This window comes from Alligator sinensis, unplaced genomic scaffold, assembly GCF_000455745.1.
Source record: "Alligator sinensis unplaced genomic scaffold, ASM45574v1 scaffold674_1, whole genome shotgun sequence".
In the NCBI taxonomy this organism is placed as follows: domain Eukaryota; kingdom Metazoa; phylum Chordata; order Crocodylia; family Alligatoridae; genus Alligator; species Alligator sinensis.
Window position 1 is genome coordinate 1994019 of NW_005842032.1, and position 13105 is coordinate 2007123.

The 13105-nt window shown below is 46.2% G+C and overlaps 1 protein-coding gene across 4 annotated transcripts in view; it reads left to right on the plus strand.

The window, feature by feature from the left end:
• ZNF365 (zinc finger protein 365) overlaps window positions 1–10579 on the plus strand; it is a 44803-nt gene extending 34224 nt beyond the window's left edge. Inside the window, exons 5-6 of one of the 4 annotated variants that reach the window (XM_025202630.1) lie at window positions 7554–7799; window positions 10240–10579. In XM_025202630.1, the coding sequence (XP_025058415.1) occupies window positions 7554–7799; window position 10240 (247 nt within the window). In that variant the 3' untranslated portion in view covers window positions 10241–10579. Of the gene's footprint in view, window positions 1–7553; window positions 7800–9998 lie in introns of those variants that run through there. The other 3 variants (XM_025202629.1, XM_006022366.3, XM_025202631.1) reach the window with 3 other exon arrangements.
• Window positions 10580–13105: the final 2526 nt, after the last annotated feature.

Sequence of the window (13105 nt, forward strand, 5' to 3'; positions counted from 1 at the left end):
CCCATCGGCTCCACAGCTGGAGTCTTTGTAGCTGCGGCTCTCACTGCTTTTGCCGCTTCCCTCGCTACAGCAACTTTCCCTGCCCGAGGCAGATAAACCCCGCAGGTGCACTCTCCCTACCTCGTGCCTCCCTGTGGGCTCCATGGTCTTCTGCTGTCCACCTCCTGTGCCCCCGGGGCCGCACTTTATTCCCGCCAGGTGGCGTCTCTCGCTGACGTCACCCGGTCTCAGCTGGATACGAGTGCGGCTAACGAAATGCGCAGGTGGTTTCCTGGCGTGCGCTTCCCTGCTGTCCCCGGCTCCTGCAAGGGGTAAGTATGGGCTCTCTTCCTCTTTGGTTTTGGGCCGGGGTTTCCTCATAGCCCCGGCATCCCTGGGACATAACCCCCCCTTAAGATGCCTTGGGGCGCTTCTTCGTTCCCATTTCGGGTCGTAGCTGTGGGGCCGGTCAGTCCCTTTACTTGATCTCCTTGGTTCCCGGTCTGGTCTTCGCCTCTGCACCTGGATAAGAAGTCCACTACTGTATTAGTTCTTCTGGGTCGGTGTATTACTAGTATTACTAGTATTACTAATACTACTGTATTAGTTCTTCTGGGTCGGTGTATTATGGTTGGAGTGCCAAGGCCCACTTCGTAGCTGTGGGGCCGGTCAGTCCCTTTACTTGATCTCCTTGGTTCCCGGTCTGGTCTTCGCCTCTGCACCTGGATAAGAAGTCCACTACTGTATTAGTTCTTCTGGGTCGGTGTATTACTAGTATTACTAGTATTACTAATACTACTGTATTAGTTCTTCTGGGTCGGTGTATTATGGTTGGAGTGCCAAGGCCCACTGGGTAATCCGGGCATTATCGGTCTTGGCTGTGCTCAGCCACCTTAGCGGGGCATGGTCAGTTACTAGTTTAAATTCTCTGCCCGTCAGGTAGTATCTAAAGTGGTCTACCACCCACCGAATTGCTAGGCACTCGTGTTCTATAGTCGCGTACCTCTTCTCCGCTGGTAGCAGTTTGCTTCCAGGAGATGGTGTGGAATGGGTCGCCACCTTTCCCTCACTATTGCCCCGGGCGGAGTTTTTATAGAGTGGAACGAGCTCCGAACCCAGCCGGGTTCCTCGTGGAATACCTCCTGGAACTCATTTATCAAGCTTCGGCTCTCTCGCCGCTGAACAGAGGATAATTCCTCTCCAATCCTGACTGGGGTTCCCTCCAGAGAGGGTTCAGTCCCTCTTCCTAATCCCTGGGGTCCTAGGTCCTCATTATCGGTCTCAGAAAAGGCCACCCATCCTTCAGGCTCCCGCCACTTCCGCAGGAGATTCACATGGTAGATTTGCTTTTCCCGAAGGTGTCTGGGCCTGTGTACCTCATTATCCACTGGTCCCACCCATTGGAGAATTTCAAATGGCCCCTGCCATTGAGTTAGGAGCTTGCTTGTGGACGTGGGGAGCAGCACCAGTACTCTCTGTCCCGGCTCGAATTCTCGCTCTTTGGCCCGGCTGTCATATTTTTCTTTCTGATGGGCTTGGGCTTCCCATATGTTTTCCCAAGCTAGGTCCTGGGCCAATATGATTCTCTGTCGGAACTCCCGTTGGTATGTCTTTGGCTCTTGGGAGGGTCCTCCCTCCTGCTCCCACTCTTCTCTCAAGACCTGTAAGAGACCCCGCGGGCGATGTCCCAACACCAGTTCAAACGGAGAGAACTTCATGGAGTCTTGAGGGGTGTCCCTGAGGGTAAACACTACTAGAGGGAGGAGGAGATCCCATTTCCGGGGGTCTCCCTGTATGCATCATCGCAATACCCATTTTATCATCCCATTGAGGCGTTCCACCAACCCATTGGTTTGGGGATGGTAAACCGAGGTGCGGAGCTGTTTTATTTGCAGGGTCCGGCATACCGCCCTCAAAACCCCGGACATGAAATTCTTTCCTTGATCTGTTAATATCTCTTGCGGGATCCCCATTCGGGCTATCCATTTTATTAGCTCCTCCGCAATACGTGGGGCGGTTACGGCTCGCAGGGGGATTACCCCCGGGTACCGGGTGGCATAATCCATGATGACCAATATGTATTGGTGGCCGGAGCTGCTGCGGGGAAGCGGGCCTACAACATCTAAGGCTATCCTCGAGAACAGGGTGTCTATAACGGGCATGGGCTGAAGGGGTGCCCGTGGAGGACGCACGGCTCTTGTCTTTTGGCAGTTGGGGCAGGCTGCACATTGGCAGGCCACCTCCTCCCCCATCCCGGGCCTAAAAAACCACCTGCTCATCCTCGCAAGGGTCTTGTCCCATCCCAGATGTCCCCCTGTGGGACTCGCATGAGCCAGCCACCAAATAGTCTGGCAGAATCGGGCGGGCACCACCAGTTGTGAGCCCTCGGTCTCCTCCCTCCTGTCCCCTTGTAGGCGGTAAAGGAGACGATTCCTTACCTCAAAGCGAGGAAGCCCTTCAGGTGATAACGCTGGGACTCCTCTGGTACTTTGGGCCTGCTCTCGAAGCGCCCTGACTTCCTGATCCTCCTCTTGTGCCTCTCTGAACTGGAGGCTACTGGTAAAGTCGTTAAGGTCTAACTCATCCGTCTTGTCCGTCGACTCCTTGTTCTCTTCTGTCTCACCCAACCAGCCCTCCCGGTTCTGGATTATCCTATGGGCCACTTCCGTGTCCTTCACCCTATCCAGGGCGTTGTATACTGGTGTCCAGTCTCGTCCCAGATGCATCTCACACGCTAATTGAGGCACGACCCCCACCAGGAGTTCTCCCTGGTGCTCCATTACCCATAGGCAGATCCATTGGCGCTCGATTTGCTTGGAGTCCCCATGGAGGCAGGCTACCCTCACAGGGCGAGCCTTCCGCTGGCCTTGTGATTGTACCAAATCTGCCCTCACAAGAGATTGAGCACACCCTGAATCCAGGGTAGCTTGCATGGGGCGGCCTTCTACTCAGGCCTTGACAACGGGACGACTCCAAGCCACGTTCTCCTCGCCGACCACATAACTGCAGTCCATCGGCTCACCAGGCTCCGGGCCTCTCCGCCTCTTTACTGGGGCCCTTGAATTGTCGGCCGGGATCCAGCGTTCCGCTGCCTGGCTCGGGCACTCCCTAGAAAAATGACCATTCTGCCTGCACCGGAAACACACAGTATCTCTGGTAGCCCCCCGGCCAGGCGGGCGCCGGCGCTCCGGCTCTCTTGGGGCCGCCATCGAGGGTCCCAGGTTCCTTTTCTCCCTGGGGTAGCTGGCCCCTGAGGCAGTAAAAGCCTCCGCCAATTTTAGAGCTTCTTCGCAGGTCCGTGAGGTATGTTGTCGGACCCAGCGTTGCGTCCGCTCTTCTAAATCATTCTGAAACTGTTCAAGGACAATCTGGTCTGCCAATGCTTCTCTATCCTGCCCCGCTGGGTTTACCCATTTATCCAGTAGATCCCGCAGAAGCTGCAGCAACACTTTTGGCCGTTTCTCCTCGGGTCCTTTCTTGGCCCGGAACAGGCGACGGTAGTGCTCAGGGTTAATTTCCAGTCTGTATAGTATGGCTTCCTTCACGTGCTCATAGTCTTGGGCGTCATCCCTTGAGAGGGCCCGATAGGCGGCCTGAGCCTTGCCAACTACTAAGGCTCCCAACTGGCTGGCCCAATATCTCTTGTCGAGCCTGGTCATGAGGGCATGCCATTCAAACGCCTCAATATAAGCCTCCGAGTCGTCGTCCCTGGTCAATTGAGGCATTTTGAAGGACGCCAAACTGTGTTGGAGCCAGTCTTGTTGCCGGTCTAGCATTTGCTGCTGCGAGTCCAGGATCTGGGTTAGAACCTGTAAGTTCTGTCCGAGGACATCAGCGGGGCCTATAGCCACGGCCTGCATGTTGGCATAAGCTGCAAGGTCAGGGTTCTCCATGTTCCCGGCCAATGCTCCACGTTGTGCCGTCTCTGCTCAAAAAGGCGTTCCCGAGTTGCTTTTGCTCGGGTGGCTGACCGGGTTTGCCCCAGTCTTGCAAGAGGGCCCCAGAGGGTGCCTCGGGTGACGTTGGTGGACCCCCAAGACTCGCCTGCCTCAACTTTGAATGGACCTTCAGTGGTGGGGGTCCCCTTCGACACAGCTTCCAGGGTCGTCACGCCTTCGATGGGCACTCACGGGGCTCCAACCTCCCCTACACCCCAGCCAAACGCCACCTTCTGCCGCGGATCTCTCAGCTTCTTCTTACCGGCCCCGCCCTGCCTCTGCCCCAGTCCCTGACCAGCTTGACTCGGTGACCTAAGCTGGACTCCAGTCTGAGGGCTACGAGACCCGAGGTCCCGTTGCCCCTGCAGGCTCTGTCTCCAGCTTCCCTGCCGGTTCTCCCTCTGGTTCCTTCACCGGCTTCCCTGCCGGCTCTCCCACCGGTTCCTTCCCCCGGCTCCCCTGCCGGCTCTCCCCCTGGTTCTTTCACCGGCTTCCCTGCCGGCTCTCTCACCAGCTTCTTCCCTGGCTTCCCTGCCGGCTCTTTCATTGTCTCCGCAGCTGGTTCCTTCCCCAGGTCTCCTACCGGCTCTCTCGTCAGCTCCACAGCTGGAGTCTTTGTAGCTGCGGCTCTCGCCGCTTTCACCGCTTCCCTCGCTACAGCAGCTTTCCCTGCCCAAGGCAGACAAACCCCGCGGGTGCACTCTCCCGACCTCGTGCCTCGCTGTGGGCTCCGTGGTCTTCTGCTGCCCGCCTCCTGTGCCCCCAGGGCTGCACTTTATTCCCTCCGGGTGGCGTCTCTCACTGATGTCACCCGGTCTCAGCTGGATACGAGCGCGGCTAACGAAACGCGCAGGTGGTTTCCCGGCATGCGCTCCCCTGCTGCCCCCAGCTCCTGCAAGGGGTAAGTATGGGCTCTCTTTCTCTTTGGTTTTGGGCCAGGGTTTCCCCATAGTCCTGGCGTCCCTGGGACAGTCATTAATCAGGTCTTTGAAAACGATGAGACTATTGTGAAGAATCATGAGATTTTTAAAATGTAAAAAAGTTGTGTTTCTTTTGTTTACTTTTGAATGTGGTCGCCAGGGCTCATTTTGGTTACATATGCAAAACGTCTCTATGTAACCCTGCAGGCTAGAAATGTGTTTCAAAATGAAAGCTGAGATTGTCACAATCACTTGCTTCCAGGAAGCAGGAGTAAAACCACATCACAAGACTTTTGCTCAAATTGTGAAATATGACAGCACTGGATTTTCTGTATTTTGCGTCGTAATAGGCAAAACTAGCATTTTCTTATTTTCTGTTGTTATTAAATTAGGGTCCAGACATTGTGTCACATTCCCATTTAATTGAAATGAGATTTAGGCACAAATCTCCTTTAGATATTTTCCTTTGAGAATCTCAGGCATGCTACATACTATCTTTAATAACATTATTTGGTACAGTAATAAATTAATTAGAATTACATGTTGGGATAGTCCTGTAGCCTGCTTGTCTTGAGAATAAATTATTTAACTTCTTCATGATAGTTAATAAGTACAGAGTAGCATATCTTTTAACTTCAGTAGTTAATTGGTTGCAATATATAGTTCCATCTGTGTAAGCTCTTAAACCAAGAGTCCCAGCAGTGCTTCTTTTTAAGGGCAAGCTTTCACACTAAACAACCTTTAAAGGAAAAGAGGATTATTTCTACAGATTTATTTTACTGGTAGTTTTCTGTGCCCTTCTTGCTATCATAGAGTTTTAAATTGAATCCCATTGTGCATTCATTTTGAGAGCAGATCTCACATCAAACAAAATATTGGGACATGTTAAAACATCAAATATTTGCAGCTAATGATCTAAAAACTGAAATTCATACATGAAAAGTGCAGCCTGCGATAGGGAATGGTGATTAAGTTAGCAATGTAGCTTTGAATTCCATGAATGTGGTGGTTTGAATTTTGTGCTCTTAAAGAATTGCAGCTTTTTTAAAATGGTCTCTATTAAATATGCAATACCATTTAAGTCCCTGTACAAGTAGTACTACAGATATGCTATGAGAATTCCAGAAACAATAAGATATGGAAAATAGTAGCCTTCTGGGAACCCTTAAACATAAATTTGTATGTCAAACCAGCTGTTCTTTGCTTTAATTGTAGTATTTGGGTAGATGTACTGGTGCCTTAGATTAATAGTATTTATTTTTATATTATAAATAACTGCTTTTATGTTATAAATAATTGCTATAAAACATCTCAAGGTGATGTAAAAAGGAATAGTCAAAATTGTATTTAACTAAAACTTGGAAGTCTTGTATTTTCAGTTCAAGTTAAAATTTCAAGTTAGACAGCAAGATTCTGTTCTCAGTTACACTGGTGTCGGTCTGAAATAACACCACTCAAATTAATCCATTTCAATAAGGTTACCCCAAACACGGACATGTTTTCATTTCTGGCTGAAACTCTTATGGTTTCATTGTATCAAAGGTCTGCATTAGTGAGCACCACAGTGAAAATATGGCCAGTCCTCACCACGAACGTAACATACACTGAAGCAGATGTAACATAGCCACCTTATAGCATGTCAGTAGGCACAAACCAGTGGGCTTGCACCCAGCACCACAATGAGGTGGTTACATAACACCTACATAGGATAATGTGGAGCAGCTGTGCTTCACTGTGGTGCTCCTTAAAGCAGACCTTTGATGGTGCAGACATGTTTTTTCTCACACCAATCTCTCTTCTCTTATCTCAACTTTCAGAACATAAATTATCCAAAAGCATAATTTCAAAACTAACATTTCTCTCAATAGTCAGCTAGTCAGGAGGCCAGGTACTTGAATTTCATTGAAGGCTATCTGCCAGTTTGAAAATAAAAGGCAGACTGCGGTGTTACAACAACCAGAGAGCTCAGTTTCAATACCAGAATCCCAGCATCCTCTCTCCACTGCTGCAGCATTAAATGTCATTGTTTTCAAAGCAAGGTGAAATATGCCCTTTGCAGAGAGCCAGCATTCATCCTCTGCATTGTATCATTCCTTTAAACTTCAAATCAAGGTGTGCCTTGTTCAGCAAGGTAGCAAATTTCACCTTAAATCAGTGATTTTCAACTGGGGTACCATGACATACTGAGATATCACCAAAGCCTTTGAAGGCTGCTGAGAGGTGTGAGGAGATAAGCAGATAAGTGTCCCTGCCTGGTCAGTCCCCCACACCCATTGTCTGGTCCCTGTGTAAAGAGGTAAGCATTTGGGTTCTACTCAATTCACAGTAGTTTATAGAGGGGTGCCTCCAATCCAGTGAGGGGTGCTACGCGTCCAAAAAGGTTGAGAATCACTGCCTTAATTAAATCAACCAACATTGTAGCATGTTCATCGACAGTACGTGTTCATTGATACTGCGTGCAATGATGCACATACGCTTCTTCTGTTAAAGAAATTAACATTATTTCTTATTTGCATGGGGTAATGACCATTCTGCTTGCAATTCTGCTTCCTATTTGCAGTTGTTACATGACGTCCTCCAGTGCAAAAGAACAGTAGCTCTAAGAATGCTATTTTTACCACCCAAAAATTGATTGATGCCGCACAACCTCTTAAAAAATCAGGCCATTTGATGCATATACAAAACAAGGCTGATTTTTTTATTATTATTATTTCAGAAGCCGAGGAAGTCAGCACACTTCATATAATGTCCCTGAAACAAAGCCTCATTCCCTTCAAAAAGGTAGAATGGTCCTGAAGAAAACCAAGGATGACAGAAACAGCATCCAACCCATTAAAATTATGTATGAAGCTGGTGACGGTTCAAGAGAATTATGGAGGCCACAGAGAAAAGGTGAACCAGTGAGTGCTGCTAGAAAAGTGAATGCAAAATCCAAGATGGGCAAAAAAAGCAAACCACTATAGTAAGAGTTAATATTATGTAATACCGTAGTAGTTAGGCTTCAACAAATCAGATATTGAATAAAGTCTGTTAGATGAGCCTTGTACTTTTTCATATTCACTTAGTCATAACACATTAATTACATATATATAATATATAAAGAATGGAATATTTATTTAGTAACTTCAGTTTTGGCTCAGTAAGAGAAGTAACATTTATTTATTTCAATTAACATTTGTTTTTCCTATTTATGTACTATTTATTGCAAGAGGCTATTTAAAATGACTATAGTACCTTGCTGTACACTACTATGGATGTATGTTTTATAACCAGAGATTTTGGTGTCAGCATGTGGCTTAATAATCTATTTTTATATTTTATGTTTTTGCTTAAGTTTGGAAGAATCCACTTAATCGGCACGCTAATATTCAGTCTTAATTAGAATGATTGCCAGGGAACATGTTCAATGACTAAACACTCTGTATATACAAACATAGTTGTGAAAAGTCTACATTAGTGCTGTCCTTAAGGTTGTTCAGAGCAGTAGGTTGGCATTTGCAGTCCTGAATTTTCTGTTGTACAACCTTGTTGGGAATATTTCATGGTACTCCCATTTTTTATTTTATTAGCTAAACAAATTGGTCTTCTGAGGTCCAAACTCTCTGCTCATATTACTTGATGCAGTTTCACTGGCTTCAATGCTGCTTTGAAATGCTGTTCACTTTATATTTTTCAGTACTGTTATAACAGCTCTTGACATAACAAATCAGCAGGACTAGCACCTGGGGTCTAGGGGTCTAGTACCTAAAACCATAAGCTGCTGGGTAGCATTAATAGATTCTTAACCTCTGTGGACCAGCAACTTTAGGGGGAGATAATTTACCCTACATGGCAGCAACTTGAGCAGAAGATGTTACACTATACGCCAGCGTGTTCAAATCAGGTGCTTGTTTTTAGACAAGTAATACCTACCAGCACAGTGTCTGGAATAAGTCTGTCTTAACTGAGGTGATAATTTAGGCTCCAGTCCTTCATAGTTTCATATATAATGAATAATCTTTAAAAATGGTAACTGTCCTATGGATTTCAGGTGAACATATTGAAGCACCGTGTGCAGCTAGAAAAGGTTGTGGGATTAGAACTTCATGGAATGTCTGTTTCCTTTGGTTTGTGCCAGTTAAAATGGGTTCCAATTTGTCATGTTTGTCAGACTGAATTTTCTGTGTTACTCAGACTACGTATATTTTTAGTAACATTAATCTTTATGTCATGTTTACAAATATTAACATCCTGTTGATATAATTGACAAAAATAGTTTCTCAAGAAAAAGAAGGAATAGATGAGTCAAGTCTTTGTAATTTATTTTTCAAATATTCATAAGAAATGTAAATTGTCCTTGTGGAAGGTGGTTTTTACAGTATGTGTATAAAGATTTTGTGGAAAATTTTTCTTGTTTTTATAATTATGACTATAATCTGAATTAAGTGATTATTTAAAAGAAAATATAACACTATCACTATTTCTTGCAATAAGCACTAGATTTGCAGTATATTTAAAATAAAAAGTGACCAATAAGCATATAAACAGGTAACAACAAATGTCATACATCCCAGAAGGCATCTTCATGAAGAATGAAAATATTAAGTCCTTGCTTTTATTCTAAATATTGTATAAGAAATAATCCTATGTCTAGTTAAACATTCACAACACTGCTTCAACTGAAATTAACAGTTTAAAAACAATTCAGGTATTTAATTTTTAATGACGTTAAAATTTGTTTTAATATTGCATTGTCAGATTGGACAGTATGTCATGCTAGACTGGTAGAAAGGATTTGCTAATTGTATTGAATATTCTTTTTGTCAGTTAATATAGGATAAAAACTTTTATTTTGCAATCCAGATGGTCTAACTTTATTTTTATCTTCCTATTGCTTCCCACAGTTGGCTTTTTTGACATAAATGAAAAAAAATACAGATAATACAGTGTGATCTTTAAAAACAACTTAAGTAATACATTAACTTATTTCTTTATTAAGTCAGAAGTGAAGTAACCTTTATATTTTCAAATATATTGCCTATTCTTTTCGATAAAGAGTTAAGTGTAACTATTCAGAATTCATGAATAAGATGCTTACTTTCTATTTTATTTTTGTCATCTCAAAGTGATCGTTTAAATAATCTGTATATCTTTTTTAATGGCATGGTCTTTATCCTCCCAGATCCTAAATTACTGAAGTTATTTGCTGCAAGAATGTCAAGTTCATCAGTTACAAAGCAGTTGGAATGTACTGTTATCCCAGAAAAACATTTTACAAATATAAAAACTCTAATAATAAAGATATATTTCTCAGTTACTGTGTTAATGAGCTATGTAATACAATGCTAGAAATATTTTCCCAATAATTAGTCTGACAAACGTGGGCCCTAACCTTCTAATACATTTTTTTTTTCTTTAAAAAGAAATAGTTCTTTTGACAGTTAAAAACACCTTTGGGAGAAGCTGATATAAAATATTGGAGGAAACCAGAAACTTCTGATATCTTCAATTCTGAATGTTATTAACTAGTTATTCTACAAATCAAATGGTTCCTGCTTTGGAATTTCATGTAATTCTATGGATTTGATTTTAGATTAATGTCAAATCATCTATATCCACCAGAGATACAGGATATCAATCATATTCATCATTTTATGGTACTGTTAACATTATAAAAAATAGTTACATTAAAAAAAAACAAGAAAAATTCTCTTATGCAGTATGTGCAATGTAATTGTATTTTGGTTGTGATTTTTGCCTGTTCTTTATTTTGGAACATAAAAATTGTAAATTTACAAATACTTTTTTTATATAGAAAAAAATATCTGAAGCTAAGAACTCTTAGACTGGGAACTTGAAGGGCCTGTCCAGATGAGCAAGCATGTGCCTGTTGCAGCCTTGCAAAGCAGTTTGAGATGGTACAAGAGGCATGCTGGGAATGAAAAAATGTTCCCCGTGCTGCATATTTGCAGTGCCGATTCCAATTTTGATACCAGGAAATCCAGGTATCAAAAAAGAAAACACCCTGAAAAAAAGCCTCACACTCAACACCTGGAGGCTGAGTCTATGGCTACCTCTAATACACTGCCTCAGTGTGCTGGGGAAAATAGGGACAGGGCATGACTGCAGCAGTGAATTGACCCAGTCTCTGTCCCAGGTAAGCAGGGACTGGGGGTGGAGACGATTGTGGGGGTAGGGACCTGCTTGGGAGTGGTGGATTCCCCCACATGGCACATAGCCCACCCCACAGCAGCAGCAGCCAAGGTGGCTGTTGGGCTGCTGGCAGAGCCCAACCTGGCACTGCCTGCATGTGCCCCACACACCTTCATAGATTCATAGAATCATAGAAATAGGGTCGGAAGGGACCTTGTAGATCTTCAAGTCCGACCCCCTGCCTGGGCAGGAGGAAAACTGGGCTCAAATGTCCCCAGTCAGGTAGGCATCAAGCCGCTTCTTAAAGACCCCCAGGATAGGAGCCAGCACCACTTCCCTTGGAAGTTGGTTCCAGATCGTAACTGCCCTAACTGTGAAGTAGTTCTTATGGATGTCTTATCTAACTTGTCCTACTCTCCAACAACTTGTGACTGTTATTCCTTGTTATCCCAAGGGGCGCTAGGGGAAACAAGGTCTCCCCCAAACCCTTCTGGTCCCCCCTAGTAAGTTTATAGATGGTCACCAGGTGCCCCCTCAGCCTTCTCTTGTGAAGGCTGAACTGGTTCAGGTCCCGTGGCCTCTCATTGTAGGGTCTGCCCTGCTGTCCCCAGATCATGCAGGTGGCCCTCCTCTGGACCCTCTCAATGTTGTCCACATTCCTCTTGAAGTGGGGTGCCCAGAACTGGACACACTACTCCAGCTATGGCCTGACCAGTGTCGTGTAGAGGGGGAGGATCACCTCCTTGGCCCTACTTGAGATGCAACTGTGGATGCACGATAAGGTCCGGTTAGCCCTGCTGACCGTGACCTCGCATTGTCGGCCCATGTTCATCTTGGAGTCAATAATGACTCCAAGATCCCTTTCTGCCTCCATGCTCTCAAGAAGGGAGTTTCCCATCTTATAAGTGTGCTGCTGGTTACTACTGCCCAAGTGCAGCACCCTGCACTTGTCAGTATCGAAACGCATCCTGTTTTTGTTAGCCCACCCCTACAACCAGGTCTTGCTGCAGTCTTTCCTACCTATTAGCGTGCCCACCTCACCCCAAATGTTGGTATCATCAGCAAATTTAAACAGGTTGCTTTTCACCCCGTCGTCCAAATTGCTGATAAAGAAATTGAACAGCGCGGGCCCAAGGGCCAAGCCCTGGGGGAGTCCGCTGCCCACTTCCCCCCAGGTCGAATATGACCAGTCCACCACCACCCTCTGAGTATGACCCTTCAGCCAATTTGCAATCTATCTGACTGTAGGCATCAATGCCACAGTCGTCTAGTTTTTTAATGAGGATGGGGTGGTCGACAGTGTCAAAGGCCTTGCTGAAGTCCAGAAAGACTACATCCACGGAGGCAATCAGGTTGGTCTGACATGACCTGCCCCTAATGAACCCTTGAGCATCATCCCCGATGCCAGCCCATCACAGATGTGCTCCTTGATGATTTTCTCAAAGAGTTTCCCCAGGATTGAGGTAAGACTGGCAGACCTATAGTTGCCTGGGTCCTCCCTTCTCCCATTTTTAAAGATGGGGACCACATTGGCTATCTTCCAATCACCTGGCACCTGGCCCGAGCACCACGAGCGCTTGTAAAGCTGTACCAGGGTCCCAGCAATAACCCCTGCTAGCTCCCTCAACACCCTGGGGTGGAGAGCATCTGGACCTGCTGATTTGAACATGTCCAGCCCCTCCAGAAGCACTCTAACCCGGTCCTCCTCAACCTTAGGTTTGGAGGCATTCCCCTTGAGTCCGTCTTGAATCACGCTGGGGGAGTTCCGGTCCCTGCACCTTCAGGCCGGGCTGGCTTCATGCAGGCAGCACCCAGCCCAGTGCAAGGGTGCATGGCCTCTGTGTGTGGTGCCGGGATCTTGGGTGACAGCAGAAATGGCTCAGTTCTGACCAAGGGTGTGCACGAGTGGGCTGGGTTGGCGCAGCGCGATATCACACAGGTGGTGCTGGGTTGGGGCTATGCCAGTACCTTGGTTGGCTGCTGCTGCTGCTGCTGCTTCAGGGTGGGCTGTGGGCCATGGGCCATGCAGGGGGACCAACCCCTCCTGAGCAGTCCCACCCACCCCCACACACACAGTCCCGCCCAACAAAGCCATCGACACACCCCAAACCACCCCTACAAAACCCCCACCCACAA